Here is a 23,138-nt window from a genome sequence, read left to right as displayed (position 1 = left end):
TTGGGACTGGAAGTGGGCGGGGTCGTGAAGGGCACAGGCTCACAGCTGACCTAGTCCGAGACTCGTTTCACCGATCCCGCGTGGATGAGGTGGTCTGAGTCCGTGCGACCCGCACTGAGACCAGGTTCGCAGGACAGTCCGGCCCTAGATGTGGAAGTTCAGCAAGTGAGCACACCCTTGTCTCCCGGACATGCCCTTCCTGTGGACAGAGATGGAGAAGGGAAAGACTAGAGCAAGGAAAGTCGAGAACGCTCCCTCTCGTGGCCAGCCCAGGTGCCAGATCCCAAAGTGGCCAGTAAAGGTCAGGACACCATCCAAACCCTTTGGGTGAAGGCAGAGGACGGTGCCGAGAATCCAGGACTGGACACCCATCATGAAGATGTCAAAAAAGTAGAGTAATGGCCAAGTCGGCCTCAGCAGCGTCATGCTGTGTCTGTGGCCTGTGACAATGACCCGGGCCAGGAAGACACTTCAGGTGAGATGTGGCTTGAGTGCCAACGTGAAATAAATGGATGTCAGGCAGCTCCTGCTGGCATCCAACCACATCAGGTTATGTAGGGGTAAAGACGGTGGAGTCAGGTTTGACAAGGACACTGTCTGGAGTCTGGGTCCATGGAGGGGGATGCACCTAGAGAGTGAGTGCTCCCTAACCTCTGTGTCCCGACCTCAGGGCACTTTGCAAACCACCATCATGCTGGACTGGCACCCCAGACACAGGCTTATTGTGCCCTGGGGTGGTCTCAGCTCCCACCTGTCTTTTTTTTTTTTTTCTTTTTAGGTGGTACTGGGGCTTGAACTCAAGGCCTTCACCCTGAGCCACTCCCACCACCCCTATTTTGTGAAAGGCTTTTTTGAGATAGGGTCTCAAGAATTATTTACCCGGGGTCGGCTCAAATCGCAATCCTCCTGAGTAAGCTAGCCACCTGTCCTTCTTGATCAGACAGGTGGGGGCTGGGACAGCAATGGTTCCTACTTTCAGCAAAGTCAGGAATTCCCTCCTGGGCTAGCAAAACTGTAAGCTTCACTTTTACTGTTCACGACTTGCATAAAAGCATCATTGCTGTCTCAGAGAAGCAGAAGTAATGACAGCACACCACCCTCATTCTAAGCAGTGAATTTTAATGTCTCTCCTTGGGCACAGGTGAGGTCACCTTTGAAGATATCCCAAAGGTTGTCTGGCAATTTGGTACAGAAGGATTTGGTCCAGTCTTGTACTGGCTTAGGATACAGAAAGGCACATAAAGTTGGGGGCTCAAATCTGGGCTGGTGTGGGGCAGGTGAACAACAAAATAGTTTGGGAGAGAAGGAAGGGTGTGTAGACTTGAGTCCTTGTTGACAGAGGTATCTGGTCCTGGGTGGACACTGGTGCAGAGGACAGCAAAAGCCCTCAGGCTGGGTAGCTGCTGCTGTGGTGGGCCCCATCTGACCAGTTCACCAACTCACTGCTCTGGAACCACAGCTGGATCTCTCTCTGGGCCCCCTCCACGGAATCACTGGCATGTATGATGTTCCTGTGCCAGGTGACAGGTGGCAAAGGTGAGGCTCAGGGTTCAGTGTGTACCCTGGGGTCCCAGGGACATTCTGCCTCTATCCTGCTGCCCTGTCTAAGGGAGCAAGCAGGTGATTGTGCAGAACAGAAAGGAATAACCAGAGTTGGAAAACTCCAGGCTTGGCCTCTTAACCCACAACCTCAGGAGCCAGCCCAGACCCCACCTTTTGGGAGCCTCCTTTCCCCACCAACTCTGTGCCAACCCCTTGGGGCGTCTAGGAGGAAAGTCAGATAACAAACAACAGAGCACAGATACAACAAACACACAGAATGTGTTACTGTTTCCTATGTACAGGAAAGGACTGTGAAAAATTTGTTCTAGCTAACATTAGCTGTGACGTCCCACCATCAAGTCTCTTCTGACTTGGCTTTCAGCCCAGCAAGATACCTAGGTCTCCAGGATCTGCTTTAGGAGCAGACTTCCTCCCCAAGTGCTGGCCCTTCTTACCCCACAGTGGGAAATCAAGTGTTTCAGGGCCCCTATACCTGCTGATGTGGATGCTGAAGTCTCCCCGGATGGTCCCGGGGGCAGCCTCAGTTGAGTCAGTGTGTCCTATCATGGCCCTTGAGGCATGAACCACATTGTGCCCTTCCCAGACCTGCAGCACAGAGCTAAAGGTTGGGAAGAGAATCCCAGGGCTCAATCCAGGCCTTTCCCCTTTGCTTGGGGAAGTACACATCCCCATCCCCTCTACCTCTCCCCCTGTACCATTGCCACCATAGGCCCAGAGCTCATGTAGCTGATGAGGGCCGGGTAGAAGGGCTTCCTCTGTAGGTCCTGGTAGTGCTCAGCAAGGATCCTCTCTGGTGCCTGGATGGCATTGATGGGAAGGAGAGAGACGAATCCTTGAAGTGAGTCCTCCCACTGGTGTCCCAGTCTCAGGGCACCTTTCAAACACTACCCATACAGGCTGGCACCTCAGCCACAGAACAGTTACCTTCCCATCCCTGCAACTGCTAACTTCCGGAGACTCGTCCCTGACAAGGGGGCCAAGAAGTAACCCCCAGCCACTCAGGGACACCACAGGACAAGGGCTCTAATACCTGCAGCATCTTCATCGCGACCAGCTTGAAGCCCCGTCTCTCAAAGCGCTGAATCACAGCCCCTACCAGCCGCCGCTGCACCCCGTCGGGCTTCACCGCAACCAGAGTCCGCTCCTGGGTCCAGGAGGGTCCTCCTTTAAAAGAGGAGGTGTCAGGGCTGCCTCTGCCTCATCCTTTCATGTCTTCCTGACCTGGTTCCCCTTCAGGGCCCAGGCATCACCAGGCTCCAGTGTGTCTGCCTCTACACTGGGTAGCTCTGGAAGGAACAAGTAAAGAGCCCACAAACAAGCTGTGCCTGGCACTGCAGTTAGGATGGTGTCAGTCCACACCCCTCCCCCCACACCCCTTCTCCCAGGCAGTTGCAGAAGCAGTCCAAGAGGGAGCCAGTTTCTCCTAAGAAGGCATCTTAGAGAGGCCAGGGAGGCCCAGCCTAGCTCAGTGACTGCCAGGGGCCTGGAAATGCTGCACTAGAAAGCCTCACTTGACTTCTCTCCTTCAGGTTCAGTCACTGTGTGAATCCCAGACTGGCCACATTAAGAGGGACTCCAGAGCCCATCCTCTGGAAGGGAGGTGAAGGAATGGCAGGAAATCAGGAGGAGTGAGTGCACACCCAGCCAGGTGGGCAGGATGGTGGGGACTAAAGAGTGGGGACTGAGAAGGAAAGTGGAGGGATTCCTATTGCTTGGCCAGACAGGAACTCCACTGCTATGGCGCCTTAGGCCTGAGCCCCTCTTGAGGGAACAGAGTTAGGAAGACAGGAAGCACCCTCATGCTCCTGTAGTCTCAGGCCACTCTCAGAAAGAGAGAACATTCCTACAAGGTCAAATGCTGCTTTTCAGAAGAGCCCAGCTCCTGGATGTCCCATAAAGAAGGTGGACCAAATACCAAGTAGGGCAAGCCCAGGGTCGTGTCCAGCCTCAGGAGGGAAAATTAACCAGAGTGTGTACTAGGGAGAAGGAAGATGGTGCCCATCACATCCCTACAGAATGAATGAATAAGCCTCCCTGGCTTGTTTATTTGTTCCTAAAACTAAGTTCACAGGGACCCCAGCATAGCCCTGGAGCGCTGATGACGACTGGTTCGTATCTTGGAGGAGGCAGTTCTCTTTCCAGAACTCATTGAACGGTATTTGGCTCTTAGGAAGCACCCTGAAAGTGTACCAAGCAGGGAGGACCAGGAGACCCTGGCCCAGTTTGGCCTAGGACTAACGCAGCCGGCGACAACAGCTCCCTGGGAAGGGGTTCCTTGCTAGGAACGCACCCCAACTCAGGATCCACAGATCCGCTGGGACCCCATCACGGCTTATGTTGCCGCCTGACCTTTAGCTTTCTTCTGCTCCAGGGCCCTCTGTCCCCCTGACTCGGGCGGCCTGGTGAGATGCGGCTGGCAGGGGCCCGTCCCGCGCGCCAGGCCCATTCCGGGTCGGTCGCCACATGTGCGGCAACAAAGGTCTCGCGGCCGCCCTCCGCCCGCCTCCCCGCGGGCACCAGACTCACCGGAGCTGGGGCGCACAAGCAGGCGCGGGCCCGGGGCGCGCGGCCTGCACAGCAGCCCCCACAGCGCAGCGCGCCCATAGAGGCTGCCCATGGCGCGGGTCCCCGCTCTGCCAGCAACCAGCCGGAACTTTGGAGGGCGGCGCCGCGCGCGGACCCGCCCCTGGCCCGTCCCGCCCCGGCCAGAGCCAAGACCCCCACCCTGACCCGCCAGAGCCCGCGCGCTCCCGCGGCACTTAGTGCCAACCTCTGTTAAAATCAGAAGAAAAAAAAAATACAGTATTAAGAAACAAAAACACAGGTACAATCATGACCTATCATCAATGGGTATTAGCAGCTGATAATTACGCACCGGGAACGGACACCTACAAAGGCTCAGAAGCGCACTTTCAGTCCAATAACCAATGCGCTTTACTAACCAGCCTGCCTTCAATTACGCAAGTTTTTAAAAGTTGTAAGCATTCTTTTTTCTTTTCTTTCTCTTTATCTCTCCCTCCCACCCCTCCCTCCCCACCCCGCCACACACACACACTCATCCTCCCAGCCAGAGAACTTTTCAGCTCCAGGCAAGGTCATCATGCTCCTGACCTTATTTGCTGACCATGGAGTGAAGGAACATTCAGGACAAGACTTACTGCTCCGAGGACTAACGCTAGTACATAGGGAAATAAACAGACCCAAGGCCACCATCTGGCCACAGCAAGTACATCCAGAAGCCCATACTTCCGGGGGGGGGGGGTTTGCAGCTTTCGAGGTAGCAACTCATGCAGTCCTCATTTTGCCTGGCAGAATTAATAAACTTTTATTTCCTCTTTTCCAAAACCCTGCTCTGGTTATTTGTGAATTGGCATGGAGACCATGGGTCCAAATTTCCAGTATCAGTTGAACTAGTTAGGAGACCTCCTGCTGGATCTTATTTAAGGAGTTTTTGCTTATTCTTTTTTCAGTGGTACTGGGGTCTGATCTTGGCATGCATGCTACCACTTGAGCAGTGCCACCACTAGCCTTTTTTTTTTTTTTTTTTTTTTTTAGCTACTAGAGATAGGGTCTCTAATTTTTGCCCAGGACCTGCCTGTGACCATGATCCTCCTACCCAGAGCCTCAAATATACCTGGGACCACAAGTGCACATCACCACACTCTTGATTCTTGATTGAGATGTTATCTCTACTCTTGGCCCAGCTGGTCTTAGAGTTTGATCCTCTTTCTCCACTTCCAAAGTAGCTGAAATTACAGATGTGTGCCACCATACCAGCCCATTCATTTATTTTCAACCCATTGTGCTTTTATACTTGCAACAAATCTTTTGTACATAGTTGGATCTTGCTTTTCAAAAAAAGAAATCCATGACAGGCACTGGTGGTTCATACCTGTAATACAGTTACTCAGGAGGCAGAGAATAAGGAGGATTGAGATTTGAGGCCAGTCCAGATAAGTGGCTTATGAGACCCTATCTTGAAAAATCCAACACAAAAAAGAGCTGGAAGAGTGGCTTAAGCAGTAGAGTGCCTGCCTAGCAAGCGTGAGACCCTGAGTCCAAACCCCAGTACTACCAAAAGAATTAGTTAAAAAGAATTTAAAAATAAAAAACCATCCAGTCTGCCTTTTTAATTAATTCATTTATTTTATTTAGGGATAGGCAAATGTGGTGGTACACATCTGTAATCCCAGCTACTCTGAGGGCAGAGGGAAGGGGATCATGAGTTCAAGGCAGCCTGGACAAAGTTCAAGAGACCTTATCTCAAAAACAAAATTAAAAAAAAAAAAAGGGCTGGGGACAGAGCTCAAGTTGTTGGCAGTGAGGATGGAGTCTGTGATCAGGAGACTTTCAAATTCTTTGTGTCCCTTGGGGAAGAATTCATGGCTGGACACGTGGGTATAAATGGAGTTTATTAAAAAGGAAGGAGCCATAGGCCAGTGGCTCACACTGTAATACTAGTATTCAGGAGGCAGAAATCAGTAGGATCCCAGTTCCAAGCCAGCCCAGGCAAATCTTGAAAAACTCTGTCACAAAAAAAGGGCTGGTGGAGTGGCTTGTTGGCCCTGAGTTCAAGCCCCAGTACTGCCAACAAAAAAAAAGGGGGGAAAGGGGAATACAAAAGAGAGCCATGGTGGGACACAGGAGGAATCTGAAGGCAGAGAGTGTGCTTCTCTTCTTTAGGTGCTTTTAAAACTTCTGCTAATCCAGGAGGAGGAACCAGGTGATTCCTATCCAGTAATCAGTGAGTGGGGGAGGGGCATGGGCAGTTCCCCCGGCCAGGTGAGGGTGGCCCTGGGCCAGAGCGTGGTCAATCTGAAATTCGGTATTTTCTATGAGTTCCAGACTTTCTCTAATTTTAGCCTCCCTCAAAGTGGTAGAGCCCTTATCTAGCAAGCTCCACGCTCTGGGTTTAATCCCCAATGCTACAAAAAAAAGAAAAAGAGGGGAAAAAAAAAAAGGATGAAATCTTGGTGTGATGGCTCACACCTGTAAGCACACAATCTGGGAAGCAGAGGCAGGAGGATCGTGAGTTTGAGGCTGTCCTAGGCTACATAGGGAGATCCTGTCTCAAAAAACCACCAACTGGGAATATAGCTCAATGGTAGAATATTTGCCTAGCATGTGCAAGGCCCTTGGGTTGATCCCTAGTACCGCAAAAATTAGAAGAGAGAGATGAAGTTCTCACTATGTTGTCTAGGTTGGCTCCAACTCCTAAACTCAAGCTATCCTCTTGCCTCAGCCAAGCACAGCCAAGCACTGGCTGAACTGTGAACTCTGGTTTGAGGGCTCCCCTTGGCACCCTTCACTAGTTTACCTGGATTGGCACACGGACACTCCTTGTAGAAGCAGCCCACCTTCCCTGAGTCCCCACTATGGTGACCTTAGCAAAGGTGAAGAGGGCTAACATGTGAAATGGGAGTTCCAAAAGGATAGGAAAGAGAATGAGGCAGAAAAAATATGTGAAGAAATACCCCCAAATTCATAAATTTCATAAATTTGGAGAAATGCATTAACTTATAGATGCAAGGAGCTCAGTGAGCCTTACCACTGCAAAGAGGGTTGGAGGCATGTCCCAAGTGGTAGAGCACTTGCCTAGCAAGAACAAGGCCCTGAGCTCAACCCTCAGTACCCTCAAACCTCAGTACCCCCAATTTTTTTTTTTTTTTGTGGTACTGGGGCTTGAATTCAGGGCCTATACCTTGAGCTACTCCACCAGCCCTTTTTTGTGAAGAGTTTTTTCCAGATAGGGTCTCAGAAACTATTTGCCCAGAAACCTTGATCCTCCTGATCTCTGCCTCCTGAGTAGGTAGGATTACAGGCATGCTGGGTCCAAATTTTTTTTTTTAAATCCTGTACCCAAGGGCTGGGGGATATAGCTCAGTTGTAGAACACTTGCTCAGCACGTATAAGGCACTATGTTCCATCCTCAGCACCACAAGAAAACAAAACAAACAAAAAATTGGAACACTGTACCCAAACATATCATAGTCAAACTGCCAACAACCTAAATTTAAAGACAAAGTGCTGAAAGCAGAGAAAAGTTATGTTACAGTTAAGGGAAAACCAAATGACTCACACTTCACATAAGAAACTAAGAGCAGGAGACAGCAGACTAGCTTTTTCTTTTCTTTTTTGGCAGTACTGGGGTTTAGAACTCAGGGCCTCATGCTTGCATGAGCCACCCTGCCAGCCATGTTTTATGTTGAGTATTTTCAAGATAGGGTCTCTGGAACTGTTTGCTCCCTGCTGGATTCAAACTGGGATCCTCCTGATCTCTGCCTCCTGATTACCTAGGATAACATTGGTCCCAGCTTGAGTATCATTGTAAAGAGCTAGAAGAGACAAAACATAACAAAAACTCACCTGCCTTGAAGCCCTGAGTTCAAACCTCAGTATCACAAAAACAAACAAACAAAAAACCAACCAAACAACAGTAACAAGAAAAAACCTGCCAACCAGGAATTCTAGATCCAACTCAAACCCAAATATCTGGGCTGGAGTCATGGCTTAAGCTGTAGTGTTTGTCTAACAAGCACAAAGCCCTGAGTTCAAACCCCAGTACCAAAAATACAAAACACTGGTTAGCTGATCCAACCATCTTTTGAGAAGACAGCAGGGTGCTGTTAGCTCACACCTGTAATTCTAGCTACTTGGGAGGCTGAGATCAGGAGGATCAAGGTTTAAGGTCACCCCTGACAAATTGTTTGCAAGACCCCCATCTCCAAAATGACCAGACTAAAACTGGACAGGAGGTGTGGCTCATTACTTTGCAAGTAAAAAGCCCTGATGTATTCAGGAAGACAGAGCCTAGGAAATTATAGCATCTTACGGTTTATATAATTACAGCTTGTAGGCCGGGGAAGGAGAAAATGAACCTATATGGTGGCAAGATTTCTGCATTTTATGTTAAGTGGCAAAACATTAATGCTAAATAGTCTGTAAGTGCTGGTGGTAGCAGTACACAACTATAATTCCTGTACTCAGGAGGCTGGGGCAGGAGGATGGAAAGTTCCTGTCTCTAAATAAATAAAAAAATAAAAAACAATATATAAATATATATATAAACAAATACAAATATAAGTAACTAATTAGTTAACCAATATAAAAATGATGCCAACTTCAGGAAGTAGCTGGAATGGTAGAGTGCCTGCCTAGCAAACCAGAGACCCTGAGTTCAAATCCCATTCCCTCCAAAAAGAAAATGATACTGAAATAAGACATAAAAAGCTAAAAGATAAATTAAAATGGAACTAGAAAATATTCATTTAATCCAAAATAAGTCAGAAGGAAAAGAATACAAAGTAGAGTGAGCGAACTAAACAAATAATAAAGCAGAAGACCAAAAGACAATCATACCAATAACATGAAATATCAATGGGTTAAGTATGTACTTAGAGTCTGCTGCCCCTGTTACCCCTTGTCCCCAAGTGTCAAGGACACTTGATCTGGTCTTCTGCATCACATTTGCTCAAGGCTACTGCCTGCACCCTTCATCTTCCCATTCATCTGTACACAACATCCCGAACAAGAAGAGCTCATTTGTATGCAGCTTGGTGGCTCACATCTATAATCTCAGCTATTCCAGGGGAAATCAAGAGGATTTCAAGGCCAGACAAAGCAAAACATGAGATCCCCATCTCAATTATAAGCTGGGCGTGATAGTACACGCCGCTTGTGATTCCAGCTGCTAGAGACTGTAGGTAGGAGGATTGAGGTCCAGGGCAAAAACTTGGGACTATCTGAAAAATAAGAAAAGCAAAAAAGGGCCGGGCGATGGTGACTCACATCTGTAATCCTAGCTACTCAGGAGACAGAGATCAGGAGGATTGTGGTTCAAAACCAGCCCCGGGCAAATAGTTTGTGAGAGCCTGTCTCAAAAAACCCTTTACGAAAAAGGGCTGGTGGAGTGGCTTAAGTGGTAGAGTGCCTGCCTAGGAAATGAAAGGCCTTGAGTTCAAACCCAGTACCAAAAATAAATAAATAAAAAATAGAACAAAGGTTTTGTTCCTTTTTTTTCCTTTCTTCAACCTGCAGAGACTGGAAGAGAATCCACAGAAAGAGCTCTCAGCAAGCCTTGCACACAGGAAGCAGCACAGTTAAGGCAGGAGTACAAGTGGGTCATAGAGAAGGATTTTATTTGGAGCCTCAGGTGGAAGAGAGCAGCCTGGCGTATCTGAGCACCTCAAACATTCCTGCAACATGTGCAGGACTGGGCACCAGCCAAGCAGTGGGATATGAGGCCCATTGTCAGGTCTCAGCTAGGCAGGTAGTGGAGCTCCAAACCACTACCCTACAGTGACTGGAGGGGAGGCAACCTGGAGAGAACTAGTCACACTTCCTCTTCCTCCAGAGGGCATTGTGAAATATGAACCAAAGCATGTGTAGTGATGTCCACTGTGGCAAAAGGACACAGTGACTGGGAAAAATGGCTTCTACAGTGCCTCCACCCCAACACATAGTGTCCCTTTGCAAACAGGGTGAGGCAGGCCATGGTCTCCAATGTATGGTCCTGGCTCACTAGAAATATAAGAGGTGCTCAAATTGCTTTTTCTGAAAAGCACTGACTCCTTGCTTGGACCCACGAAGTAACTAAAAACAGGAAAAGCTTGGCATCCCTACCTACATTTTGTATGCCTTTGCTCTAAGCCATTCTCTTTACGGTCACTTTAGGAAAGACAGATGATAACATCCTTATGGAAAGGGACAGAAACTACCCCCAACAGTAAACCTTCCTCAGGGTAGACCACCTACCAATTGACAATAAATCCAGACAACTCCAGTAACTCCAGAACCTTCCCGAACACTTGGACTGAGATAATGGTCAACCAGAACACACCTGTGACTGGGACAGTTTAACTCTGCATACTTCCCCCCCCCAGTTGTCTACTTAAACTTATAGCTCATATCTGTACCCCGAAGATGGCTGAAGATAAGCTAAGTGCTTACTCTGCCTCTTGCCACTGCATGTCCCAAGATGAGTAGTAAACCTCCTTTCTCTGCCTTCACCATGCCTCTTTATTTGGCATTTATGGGCAGGTAGCTGGCCCTGTCATATGGAATCTCAGAGTTTGGGCCTTGGGTCCAAAACTGTGGTTTCAGAAACAGCATTAAGTCTGGGTATTCCAGGCTATCTGGAAATACAGGTATTCTCCAGCAACTGTATCTTCTTGAGGCAGATTAAAATTAGGGAAAGTCTGGGACTCACAGAAAATACTGCATTTCAGATTGACCACGCTCTGGCCCAGGGCCACCCTCACCTGGCGGGGAACTGCCCATGCCCCTCCCCACTCACTGATTACTGGATAGGAGTCACCTGGTTCCTCCTTTGCCTGGATTAGCAGAAGTTTTAAAAGCACCTGGAGAAGAGAAACTCTCTGCCTCACATGCACCCTTTTGTACTTTCCTTCCCTAATTTTTAATGAACTCCATTTGCACCCCTGTGTCCTGCCATGGATTCTTCTCTGAGGGACACAAAAATTTGGGAGTTTTCTGATCACAGACTCCACCCTGCCACCAACATTCTCACCGCCAGAATAGCCATTATTCCTCCAGGAGACCCATACAGTTGCATAAAAATTCAGAACAGATGTATGACACTCATTCTCCTTTATGGGACTCCAAGGTCTTTGCAACTACAAACTTGTGCAGCACTTTTTTTTTTTTGTGGTATCAGGGGTTGAACTCAGAACTCAGGGCTTCAGGCTTGCTAGGAAGATGCTCTTATGCTTGAGCCACTCCATCCCAGCCCTTTTTTGTGATTTTTTTTTTCCCACCACAAACTATTTGCCCTCAGGAGTGGGCTTCCCACGACAAATTCTCTGATCTCTGCCTCCTGAGTAGCTAGAATTACAGGCGTGAGCCACTAGCACCGGGTAGATTAACCCTTTTAGGGCTGGCAGAGTGGCTCAAGTGGTAGAGTGCCTGCCTAGCAAGCATGAGGCCGAGTTCAAACCCCAGTACCAACAACAACAAAAAAAAAGATTATCCCTTTTGGTTATGAACTGCAAGCACACTCCTTCCAGTTTATGAAGTTAAAAAAAATTTTCGCTCATGCAGGTTTTCTTGTTTTTTTGGTGGTACTGGGGTTTGAACTCAGAGTGCTGCATTTTCTAGGCAGGCACCTCTACCACTTGAGCCACTCTGCCAGCCCCTGCTCATGCAGTTTTGCTCTGCAAAACGTTGTTTTTCCCCCTCGGTGGTAGGATTTCCCAGACTAGCCTCTAATGTGTTTTGGGTGTTCTCATACATAAGAAAAAGTCTTTTCTTCCCCACAACTCAGTTTCCCCAGAGCCTTTATGGTTTCTTGTTGTTGGATTACATCTTTAATCCGTTTGGAACCTACCCCCACATAAACTGCCAGGAGTTAATTCCACACTGATGTGAAATGCCACCTTCCCGGTGTTACTAAGTTTCCACACTTGCAGGAACATCTCTATCTTTCCATGAAAGTGTCTTTTATACCCTCGCAGCGGCCGGGCTAAGAAGCCCAGCCAGGGGCTCTGCTCAGCAAGGCGCTCCTCTGGGGCACTCGGGCGCTGCAGGGCAGCGGATCTCCACGCGCGACTAGGAGGTTCTCTCCCGCGCAGGGCGCCTCCAGGAAGAATTTCTCTGAGCGCCGCCAGCCCCCGCCGCTTCACACATTCTGTGTTCCACTTCGCGTGACCCTCTGTTCCTCGTGACCCCTCTGCCCTCACACCTCCATGTGCCCCGCTCAAGTGCTCGGTCCCCCTCGTGTACCATGTGACCCCACTGCCCAATTGCCCCCCTCAAGTGCCTCATGTGACCCCTCCGGCGCGTCCCCGAGTCCCCTCTGCCCCCCGTGTCCCCCTCAAGTGCCCCGCGTGACTCCTCTGCCCCACATCCCCATGCCGCCCACGTGACTCATCTGTCCCCTGTCTCCCCTGTCCCATGTGACACCTCTGCCCCGCGTCCCCCTAGGTGTCCCACGTGACCCTCCATTTTGTACCGCCCATCTCCCCCGACGCTGTGTGTCCAGTTGCGGGTCTGCAGCCTCCCTCCGACTGTCCCCGGCGCCCGCGCCACCCCTCCCTGCGGCCCTCGGCTTCCAGAGCCCGGTGCGCCCTCCCCGGCCCGGGCGCTCCCCAGCTCCCCGCGGGGCGGGGCCTCGCAGGCGGAAGTGCCCGGGGCGCCGGCGGCCGGACCGGCCGGGCCATGGGAACCCGGGGCAGGGACTGCGGCGGCGACGACCGCAGTGGCGGCGGGGCTGCCCGGGCGGCGGCGGAGGGGCCGAGCGGCGCGGGACGCGGGCCGCGTAGCGCCGGCCGAGCGCGGAGCCATGGGCCGGGGCGGCACCGGGGGCGCGGAGCGGGCGGCGGCGGCGGCGGCGGCGGCGGTGGTGGCTGGGCCACTGCTGCTGCTACTGCTCGCTCGGCCCCCGCCTGCCGCCGCCGGCGACAGCAGGAAGAGCGGTGAGAGAGCGGGCCTGCGGCGCCATCGGGGGCGCGAGCCGGGAGGTGGGAGCGCCCAGGGGCGGGGTCGGATTGTGACTCACCTGAGGGCGCCTGTGCGCTCACCTGCTAGGGGCGCACGACCGAGGTCCCCACCCTGGGTTGAGCCTTTCGCGGAGCATCGGGGCGGAAAGGACGCTTACGCTCCTCTGTCCCTTGGCCAGAGGGGTCTGGATTTCTTTATTTCTCCTCCCCGGAGTCTTCGGGGAGGTGGAGGACCCTAGCTGGGAGCCCGCCGGAAGAACCCGGGACAGTGGAGATGCTAGGGCCCCCATCTGGTCTAGTAGAGGAGCAGAGCTGGGAGAAAGTTGCCCAGACTCTTGAGTAGGGTACCGTGGTCATCGTGTCTCTACTTCTTTCACTGTGCCCACAACCCCAGTGCGGTCACTCTCAACTCTTGCCTTGCTTCCCAGAGGCTGTACTCCTAGCTGGTCCTGAGGAAGCTGGCACACCAGGGTGGACCTAAGGAAAGGGTATCCCACTGTGTCCGAGGGGAGCTTTCTCACCTCCCTTTGAGTTTCCACACCCGGAGGGTCTCCATCTTTGACTAAGGTCCAAGGAGGCTGTTAGACCAGGGTTATTGCCACTCCTGGGTTATGCCTGAGGCAGGCACTGAGGTGTAGAAAGCCAGTTCTGGACATGTGTGAAAGATGAGTACCTTCCCCTGACAACTGTGGCCTGGGGGCCCATATGCCTCTTGCATCACTTGACCCTCTGAGCAGTAGGCAGCTCACCCAGCTCTTCTGGGGCTGCTCCCTTCACTTCCCGTTACCAGCCCTCCCCCTTTCTCTGAAATAATGCTCCAACAAGCTCTTGTTTCTTTGAGGGCTGTGCCTTCTGGTTTCTGCACTTGGCACAGCTTGAAATGAAGGGAAGTTTTCCCTGAGGAGCCTGCTTCTGATTAAATTGCTCCATTGGATACTGCCACCCTATTTTCTTCTTTTCCTCCACCCTCGGGATCAGGTCTGGGTGAGGTTCACTGGTGGTGGTGTGTTTATGGAATATCTGGTCAGGTGAGTAGGGTCTAGTGGGCTGAATAAGACGCTCACCTCTTCCCAGGCCTTTTGAGCTGAAGGTCAGGCAGTTCTGTGGACCTGGCTACTGGAGTGGGTAGGAGGGTCTGTAGCTAGCTCCTGTCCAAGTTTAGAGGATGTGGGACAGGGTATGTCACAGGTTCCCAGGGAAGGCTTGGTGGGGGAGAGGCCAATCATGTGATTGGCTCTCACTATTCCTGATCTCACTTAGGGCTTAGTTCTTGCTAATGTCCTGGTATGTTCACCAAAGTAACTGTGTGGGTGTCTTGGCCAGGGAGGCTGGGGGAGCCTTCCAGGAACTGTGTAGACCTGAGAGTTTGGTACCAGGTCTTAAGGCAACCTCAAGCAGATCTCTTATCTCTCTTCTACCTGTTAAAACATCATAATTACCAGCTGGATTTTAGTTGTCTTCATGCTGGTGTTCTGGGACTAGGGGGGCCTAAGAGCTTTTCCCCTAGCAAGACAAGGGACCTGCATATTACAGGGTGACCTCCCCTGCTTGGTCCCCTGCAGGCAGAGGCTGGGTATCATCCTGTCTAGCTGTTTCTTTAAGACCTCCTAGTCCTGGGGGTGAGGGATCTGCCCTTCCTCAGCTCTCAATTCTTTAGTTTTTCCTTTCTTTTCTTTTCTTTTTTTGCCATTTTTATTAGCATATATTAGTTGTACAGAGGGTTTCATTGTGACATTTCCATATATGCTTACAATGTGCTTTGGCTTAGGTTAATCTCCAAAAAGCATCTTCCCCTAGGGAGTTTAGTTTTTCTACCCCATTATCTTGTCATCTCCACTCCCCAGGGCCCATAGCAACTCCTGACATTCAGGCCACAGCCGGATGAGTGAAACAGAATACATTGTGTTGGAGCCTCCCCTGCCCCACCCCCATGCCAGGCTGCTCTGGAGCTCCCCTGACTCCCACAGGCTGCTGTCTTTTCTCCAGGTGCCTCTGAGGGGAAGAATCAGGAGACTGTCAGGACAGCCAGCTGTTTACCTGGCTCCCTCCCCCTCTCCTGGGGGCCATCACTCTCCCAGTGTGGCAGAGGGAGGCTTCTGGGTAGAGAGCACTCAGCACAGAGGAGGCCAAAGGCTGCTTTTTCTCTGGAGGCACTTCACCACTCATTAACCTTGGAGGGAGGGGCTCCAAAGGGACATGCTGTCCACCTCCACCCACAAACAGGGACTCTGAGATGTAGAGAGGGAAGGGACACCCAAGGTCACACAGGGCACAAGGCCTGAGCTGGTGCTGGTGCTAGGGTGAGAGATTGAGATCTGCTGCGGGGCCTGAGACTCCCTGGGAGCCTGGGAGCTTTGAGCAGTTTGTTTACCATGGGCCCTGCTTCATCCCTGCACCACCATGCATAGTTGTGTGCCCCAAGGACACTCATCTGGAGCACAGGGGCCAGTTGTCCCTTGGTCCCCATGGCTAGCCATGGGGGATGTTGGGAATTGGAGGATGTTGGGTGTTTGGGGCCACTGGGTTTATTTGGAAACTGCTGCATGGTTAGAAAGCCAGACCCCTGGTGGGTGGGCTGTGGCCATCAGAGGAGTGGAGGCAAAAGAATGTATGCCTGGATCAAGGGGAAAATTCCAGAGACAACCTCCAGGGACCAGAGGAAAATAGGGACCAATGCCAAGGTCAAAATTGGCATGACAGGAGCTCCAGGCTTGTTCCAGAACTTGGCTCCTTTTCCCTCTGGGGTCTCTGAGTGGAGCCCAGGGGGCCTCATTTCCTCCTTGTCTGCACCCTGGAGGAGATGCTCCATTTGACTCATGGCGTCTTCTCCCTGCAGAGGCTGGGCTGGTATCTGAGCACTTCTCACAGGCCCCACAGAAGCTGTCTTTCTACAACTGGTATGGCAGTGCCCGACTCTTCCACTTCCACGTGCCCCTAGATACTGTACTACTACGCTGGCTGCTGCACATGTCCCAGGACAGTGGCCCCACGTGCTCCGATGTGGAGATCACCGTGTAGGTGCCCAGCCTTCCACCCCCAGCACCCTTGCTTGTCTGAGGCCCTACACCTGACTTCAGAGTGCTCTTTTCCCCCAGGCACTTCCGCTATGGCGCTCCTCCGGTCATCAACCCGCTGGGTACCAGCTTCCCCGAGAACACCTCAGTGCAGACCTCCTTCTACATCAGGGCACTGATGAGCACCATGCTCCTGGGCAACACCTCAATCAATGTTTCCCATCCAGCCCCTGGGGACTGGTTTGTGGCTGCCCACCTGCCCCCCTCATCCCAGAAGATCCAGGTGAAGGTGAGGTGGGCTGACCTCCAAGGATGGGGGGAGGACCCCTTGGTGCATAGTGATCTGTCATCCACCTCTTTGTGGCAGACTCACTGGGGCTCAGTCACCCCACTCTGGATCCAGTTCTGCATCCCCCAGGCCTGCTCCTGTGGCCCACATCCTGCATTCTCTGACCCCTGTCCCCATGCCTTGTTCTCCCCCAGGATTTTATTCCCACCTGTGCCTACATCTTTCAGCCTGACATGCTGGTTATGCGGGTGGTCGAGGTCTCCATCCTGGAGCCTGATGTACCCCTTCCACAGACCCTTCTCTCCTACCCCAGCTACCTCAAGTGAGTGGGGACCTGGGGGAGGCCCAAGTCTCCCCTGCAGTCCCAGATCCAGGATTGGGAGTGGGTGATACAGCTAGGGTCTTTGGAAGTGGGGCCAGATGCCCCACCTTAGTGGGTTGGAGAATGTACAGATTCTGTGAATGAGACCACACCACCTTGCTGCAGGATCTTTGTCCCTGAGTACACCCAGGAGCTTCGGCTGGAGCTGCAGGGCTGTGTGTCCAGCGGGAGCCCGGGCTGCCCCGTGCGTCTCACAGTGGGTGTGGTCACCCTGCCCAACAACTTCCAGAAGGTGCTGACTTGCACTGGCCCTACCCCATCTTGCCATCTGCTGCTGCCCTCACCACCCTGGGGCCGGTGGCTCCAAGTGATGGCTGAGAACCTGGCAGGGCCCCATCTATCAGTGGCCTTCAGTGTTGAGGCTACCCTCACAGGTGGGTTACATGAGAGGGAGGGAATGGTGGAGTGGCTCTGCCTCAGGCTTTCCTCCTGCTAAGCACCTTGTCCTCTGACAGCTTGCAGGGCACAGAGTGTGACCTTCCAGCGCTTTGTGCAAAACAGTTCAAACCAGAGCTATGCGACCTCTGAAGGCAAGCTATCTCCAGGCCCTGTTCACCAAGACCTAGGCAGGAGTGATGGGGTGGACAGTGGCCCATTCTGTCTCCTGAGCTACCCAGTTATGAGAGAGGACATGGATGTGGTGTCTGTGCGCTTCCAGCCCCGGGATGGGGTCTTGGTACTGGTGCATTCAGACATACCCTCCATAATGCAACTCCGTCTTGACACGGGCATGGACAGTGGGGGCTCCCTCACCATCACCCTGAGGACCAACAAGGTACTGTTCTGAAAGCCCGCTAGGCCTGTCTGCAAATTGCTTGTGACCTAGGCTTGGTTCAGGGTACTGGGTGACCAAACTTGGCATAGAGACTCAGGTAGGATGGTCTTTCAGGCAACAGAGTGACCCCAGCTGGCATGGTCCAGCACATAGGTTGATCTGAGGACAGAGGGCCTCTAAGGACAGCCCTGTCTGTGTTTGCAGGTACCATGGCAGTGCCTAAGGAAATGGGCAGTGGAGTAGTTGGAACCAGAGATAGCAGGTGTCCAAGTTCTAGAGGGAAGGGCTGGGATGAGCCTTAGACTAGCAGCCTCAGAGAAAAGTATCCAGCACTTCTTAGCTGCCTCTCTCAGGGGCAGAGGGGACCTGACACTGTACCACTTCTCCTTCTAGACAGAGTTCACAAATGGCACTTTGGTAGCTGCCTGTGTGAATGCTGCCTCGCCCTTCCTCAGTTTCAATGCTTCACTCAATTGCACCACAGGTATGGTGGGGAGGTAGCATCTGGCAGGGAGATCCTGGCTGGACCTCCATCTATCTCTGATAGGCCATTTTGCTCTGCACAGCCTTCTTCCAGGGCCACCCCTTATCTCTGAATGCTTCATCTCTCATGGCCAACCTCATCATTCCCTACCCAGAGACAGAAAACTGGTACCTCTCCCTGCAGCTCCTGTGTCCCGAGAGTCCTGAGTACGTAACCTTGGGCCCAGGCAATGAGGGCTGGTGGCTTGGGGCCCAAGTCATTGCGTTCAGAACTATGGATGGGGTTACCTGACACTGCTGTTTGGGAGTGATCCAACTGGCAGCTGGCAGCAAGGGATCATTGCCTTCCATGTGTTAGAAGGATTAAATCCTCTTCTCTACATGTCCCCAACCACAACAGCCCTGGCCAGAGGGAAGGGGGATGTCTGCTGCAGGGCTGTTGGGGCCTATGGGGCTTGATTCTGGACTTTTTATGTACATAAGCTTGTTGACAGCCCTGATGGTAGAATGGCCAACAGAGGGCTGCAACCAGCCTTCTCCTGGCCCGTCCTTCACAGGGACTGTGAGCAGGCCATGATCCGAATAGAGACCACCTTATCTCTGGTGCCCTGTTTGAATGACTGTGGACCCTATGGCCAGTGCCTCCTCCTCCGCAGACATGGCTATCTGTATGCTGGCTGCAGCTGCAAGGCAGGTGAGGGCTAGGGCCCTGCATTCCTAGGGACAATTTCTGCTGCCATTGGTATCCCAGCCCAGTACTTGCTTGTGGAAGCCTCACCAGGGCTGGAGAAAGCATTCCTGCAGAGCAAAGAAAAGACAACAGCACCTCTGCACTGCTCCCATGCTTCCCATGATCCACCCATCCAGGCACAGAGACACTGAGGTGTCTCCAGGGTGCTACTGTCTCGTGACTTTGGCCTCTCCTGCCCATGCCTGCCTACACTTGCCCACACCTGCCCATGCCTCCACTTACTTGCCCACAGTTATTTCCCTCTACCTAGTCCTGTCCATGCCTGTTTCTACCTGCCTGTACTTGTCATGCCTGTTCACACTTGCCTGTACATACACATCTCTGCTCACACCTGTCTATGCCTGTTTCTACCTGTTGACACTTATCCCTACCTGCCCAACCTGCCATACTTGTCCCCACCTGCCTATAGCTGTCCACACCTATCCCTACCTGCCCACACCTGAGCATACCTGCCTGTGCCCATACACACTTGTCCGCTCACACCTGTAATCCTAGTGACTCAGGAGGCAGAGATCAGGAGGATCATGGTTCGAAGCCAGCCTGGGCAAATAGTTTGCGAGACCCTATCAAAAACACCCATCACAAAAAAAAAGAGCTGATGGAATGGCTCAAGGTGTAGGTCCTGAGTTCAAGCCCCAGTACCACACACAAAAAAGTGAAGATTGTGGTGCAGACCAGCCTGGGCATAAAAGAGACCTTATAATCGGCTAGACTTTTTTTTTTTTTCCCCTGGTGACTGGACCTCCTTATGGGGCTCTGGTGGTAGACTACCTGCTTCACAGCCTTGACCTCAAACCCCAGTCCCACAAAAAAAAAAAAAAAAAAAAAAAGAATACCTAGGCCAGGTGCTGGTTGCACACCCCTATAATCTTAGCTACTTCAAAGGATTGCCATATGAGCCCAGCCTAGGTAAATAGTTTTCGAGACCCCCCCATCTCCAAAATAACTAGATCAAAATGGGCTGGAGCGCCTGCTTTACAAGCTTGCAGCCCTGAGTTTCAACTCCACTCCCACCAAAAAGGAAAAAACAAACCCTAAAGCAAAAGGCCTGTGGGTGTGGCTCAAGTGGTAAAGTGCCCTGCCTGGCAAGCACAATGCAGTCCTGGGTTTGAACCTCAGTCCAAAAAAAAAAAGAAGTCTTCCCACTGGAGCCTGTCCTGAGTTGCTTTCTTCAGCACCCTGGGTGTTGTTTTGTGGCCCCCAGGCTGGCGTGGGTGGAGCTGCACAGACAACAGTACAGCCCAGACTGTGGCCCAGCAGAGGGCGGCAGCCCTCCTCCTCACCCTCAGCAACCTCGTGTTCCTGGCTCCCATCGCTGTGTCTGTGCACCGTGCCCTCCTGGTAGAGGCCTCTGTCTACTTTTACACCATGTTCTTCTCCACGGTAGGTCTGGCCCACCCCTTGGGGAATCCTAGGGTAGGAGAGGCCTGGGCTGTTGCTCACTGCCCCACCTCTCAGTTCTACCATGCCTGCGACCAGCCAGGAGAGGCCGTGCTGTGTATCCTCAGCTATGACACCCTGCAGTACTGTGACTTCCTGGGCTCTGGGGCGTCCACCTGGGTCACTATCCTCTGCATGGCCCGGCTGAAGACAGACCTGAAACACGTGAGTGACTTCTGATGCTGGGCCCAAGCTCCAGAGGTGCAGAAGCCCTCACACACAGTAGCAGGGAGGAAAAGAACAGAAAGGGTGTCACATAATGACCAGCTGTCATCAGAAGAAAGCCACAGGCAGCTGTGAAGGAAAAGTGCCAGCCATCAGAAGATACCGGGAAGGAAGGTGGTGTATGGGGTTCTGTAAGGCCCCTTAACTCATCTGGGGCAGTGTAGGGAGCCTGCACTACCCCAGAGCTCCCTAGAAACTGTAGCCATGCTCCTGGCTTCCCTGGCTCCAGGACACTTTGGGGACTTTCTGTGGCAGCTGGACTTGACCAATGGGAATGACTCTATGGTGCTGGTAAACTACATCTTCTGTTTTTGCCAAGTCTGCTCTGAACTGCAGGCCAGATGCTGCCCAAAGGGGTACCCATAGGAGCCTCATGGTCCTGGCACAGGGTGGGAGGAGCATGATCCCAGAGCACTGGAGTTAGGAATATGACCTTGCAGGTGTGGGTAGAGGTGCTGATGGAGACTTGGGTGTGGTTGCCCCTTCCCATGGAGTTCTGAGCTACCCTATTGGGAGACCCTGAAAGTCCAGGGGTGTAGAGATAGCTGAGTGTGTGGTTGCAGAGCTGCCAGTGTGGCTGCCAGTTTGTGTTCTGCCTTAGGGAGCAGCACAGTCCCCAAAGGGACCTATCTGGCCATGCCTGTGTTTCAGAATCACGCCTGTGTTCACATGTGGGCACAATAGAGTGGCTGGAGGAGGGCACTTGTCTCCTAGATAGCAGAGCAGGGCAAAGTCTGCCTGCAGCTCTAAGGGGAGTAGGAAAGGTACAGAGGTAGTGGGAGCATTGGGATGACCAGCAGGCTCAGCCAGCTGCTCCTGCTGGGTCTTGTGTTGTCACAGATGACCCCAGTCTAAAGCTTCTATGACCCCACAGTTGTCCCTATGTTTTTCCCAGGTTCTATTTGTCCTGGGCATATTGGTCATCGCTATGTCCTTGCAGCTGGACCGCAGAGGCATCTGGAACGTGATGGGACCCTGCCTCTTTGCCTTCATGATCATGGCATCCATGTGGGTAAGGAGCCAAGGAAGATAGGTGCTCTTGCTCTGACTCTGGGAGAGGAGAGCCAGACCTTTTGTTCTGGCCAGGCTCCTGGTCCTGCTGGGAGGGGCTGAGCACCCTGCATCTGCTGAGGGCTGCTAGCAGCTGTATGCCTGAGGCCTGGGTCTGAGGACCTGTGGCCATGTGCCTTTGAACCCTCTCCCAGCAACCCACACCTCAGGATTCTGCTGCCCAGACCCAGATGGGCCCCCATGACCACTGGCCCTAGACCCCTGCAGCTGGCCTGCATCAACAATTGTGTGACTGTTCGCTTCAGGTATATCGCTGTGGGCACCGGCGCCAGTGCTATCCCACCTCATGGCAGCGCTGGGCCTTCTACCTCCTGCCTGGCATCTCCATGGCCTCTGTGGGTATCACCATCTACACCTCCATGATGACCAGTGACAACTATTACTATACCCACAGCATCTGGCACGTACTGCTGGCTGGAAGTGCAGCTTTCCTACTGCCACCACGGGAGGAGCAGGTTGAGCCCTGGGCCTGCTCACAGAAGTTCCCTTGTCACTACCAGATCTGCAGGAATGATCGGGATGAGCTGTATACAGTGACGTGATGTGGCTAGCTCTAGACATTTGTTGCTCTAATGACCTCTTCAGCCAAGAGTGGGAACAAGGGAGAGGAGCCCTGCCCACATTGGTTCCCAGCTGAATAAAATTGCCCTGATACCCTTTGCTCTTCCAGAGGAGAGAACTGCCCAACCCAATCACAGCTCCCTGGTGTGTGCCGCTGACATCCTTTGCAGGGCTCAGCTACTTCAGCAGTGGCCCCTGGAGACCACAGGTACCATGTGCTGGGTGGAGCCCTGTACTCTGCTGTTCTGGGGATGGCTAGAGGTGTAGAGAGATTCCTTTGTGAAACTAACGGGGCAAGGCCTGAGCCCACTGAGGTTGGCATCCCTGACACTATGCACCCATGAATGCCAGTCTGCCTTGGGAATGGGGACCCACTGCTTAGGAGAGACCAAGATCACCAGAGAGCTGATGGGTCCCTGGGGTGTAGGGCCCTGTCCCTTCCTCTGGCTCTCCATTCTCCTTATGGAGCCACAGATTCTGAGAAGAAACTTCTGGGGAAGGGTCTGCTAGGTTGCTGAGGGCATAGTCCCCAAGGCATACTGCCCCATGTTTGTGTTCATGTTCACCCTGGGTTCTGGGCTGTTTTTGGGTTGGTGCTAGTAGCTGAGATGGTGGCTGCCAGCACCTGATATTGGACCAACTGAGGCTTAGGAGGGCCTCTGGAGACAAGGCCCATCCTTTCAACCTGGGTGCTTTGGGGTGATTGCCTCCCAGAGCACTGTCCTGCTCCTTTCTCCCCAAGCCGAATGAAGGGCTGCTGTCCTTGTGAGTGGTCTGGGACTAGGCCACTGGGAAGTTGGTGCTGATGAGGCTGAGGGTGGGGGCCCTCCTACTCTCTGGCCTTGTGAGCTTCCTTTCTGGTCCTCTCCAGGATGTGGGTTTCCTTGGAGCCTCTCCCAGCCCCACTCTTCACTTAATCACCAAAGCACTCCTGTCTCTGAAAGGGGAAACATGTAAATATGGTTAGGGGGGTAATTGTAAGATACTAAGACCTATTTTTATGTGATTGATGAATTTAATATTGTACAGTGATTTTTCAAGCCAAACGAGTTTTTACGTTTTTTCGTGTGTGTGTGTGTGTGTGTGTGTGTTTTCTCCATTTATTTCGAGCTCCTTTCGGGTGGGAGG

General features: G+C 52.4%; 2 protein-coding genes across 7 annotated transcripts; one reads left to right on the top strand and one right to left on the bottom strand.

Annotated features, from left to right (window-relative positions):
• Window positions 1-1,099: 1,099 nt before the first annotated feature.
• On the bottom strand, window positions 1,100-14,106 carry Nme4 (NME/NM23 nucleoside diphosphate kinase 4). Of its 6 annotated transcripts, none has more exons than XM_074059780.1 (5): window positions 14,084-14,106; window positions 2,594-2,727; window positions 2,259-2,360; window positions 2,036-2,148; window positions 1,100-1,511 (listed from the first exon to the last, which is right to left on the bottom strand). In XM_074059780.1, exons 2-5 carry the CDS (start codon window positions 2,606-2,608, stop codon window positions 1,388-1,390), a joined length of 354 nt encoding a protein of 117 aa, XP_073915881.1. In that variant the 5' UTR covers window positions 2,609-2,727; window positions 14,084-14,106; the 3' UTR covers window positions 1,100-1,387. The 6 variants fall into 6 exon arrangements, with proteins under 6 accessions (XP_073915881.1, XP_073915877.1, XP_020031834.1 ...); XM_074059776.1 differs by lacking the exon at window positions 14,084-14,106 and adding an exon at window positions 12,533-12,554; XM_020176245.2 differs by lacking the exon at window positions 14,084-14,106 and adding an exon at window positions 4,675-4,822.
• Pgap6 (post-GPI attachment to proteins 6) lies at window positions 12,863-23,059 on the top strand. Its single transcript, XM_074060235.1, has 14 exons — window positions 12,863-12,995; window positions 15,856-16,033; window positions 16,115-16,322; window positions 16,517-16,644; window positions 16,810-17,078; window positions 17,160-17,479; window positions 17,873-17,963; window positions 18,046-18,169; window positions 18,481-18,656; window positions 19,918-20,096; window positions 20,172-20,318; window positions 21,274-21,390; window positions 21,695-21,904; window positions 22,120-23,059. Exons 1-14 carry the CDS (start codon window positions 12,863-12,865, stop codon window positions 22,267-22,269), a joined length of 2,430 nt encoding a protein of 809 aa, XP_073916336.1. The 3' UTR covers window positions 22,270-23,059.
• Window positions 23,060-23,138: the final 79 nt, after the last annotated feature.

This window comes from Castor canadensis, chromosome 17 (assembly GCF_047511655.1).
Source record: "Castor canadensis chromosome 17, mCasCan1.hap1v2, whole genome shotgun sequence".
Lineage (NCBI taxonomy): Eukaryota > Metazoa > Chordata > Mammalia > Rodentia > Castoridae > Castor > Castor canadensis.
The sequence above is the reverse complement of the archived record's forward strand: the minus strand, read 5'-3'. Positions and strand labels throughout refer to the sequence as shown.

Bases quoted from the DNA above. Each gene is read 5' to 3' on its own strand.
- Nme4 (XM_020176236.2), bottom strand. From the start codon at position 4,180: ATGGGCAGCCTCTATGGGCGCGCTGCGCTGTGGGGGCTGCTGTGCAGG. The intron at 2,728-4,089 runs GTGAGTCTGGTG...CCTCTTTTAAAG, and splicing joins GCTTGTGCGCCCCAGCTCCG to GAGGACCCTCCTGGACCCAG. The intron at 2,361-2,593 runs GTATTAGAGCCC...AATGCCATCCAG, and splicing joins TCGCGATGAAGATGCTGCAG to GCACCAGAGAGGATCCTTGC.
- Pgap6 (XM_074060235.1), top strand. From the start codon at position 12,863: ATGGGCCGGGGCGGCACCGGGGGCGCGGAGCGGGCGGCGGCGGCGGCG. The intron at 21,391-21,694 runs GTAAGGAGCCAA...TGTTCGCTTCAG, and splicing joins TGATCATGGCATCCATGTGG to GTATATCGCTGTGGGCACCG. The intron at 21,905-22,119 runs GTTGAGCCCTGG...TTGCTCTTCCAG, and splicing joins TGCCACCACGGGAGGAGCAG to AGGAGAGAACTGCCCAACCC.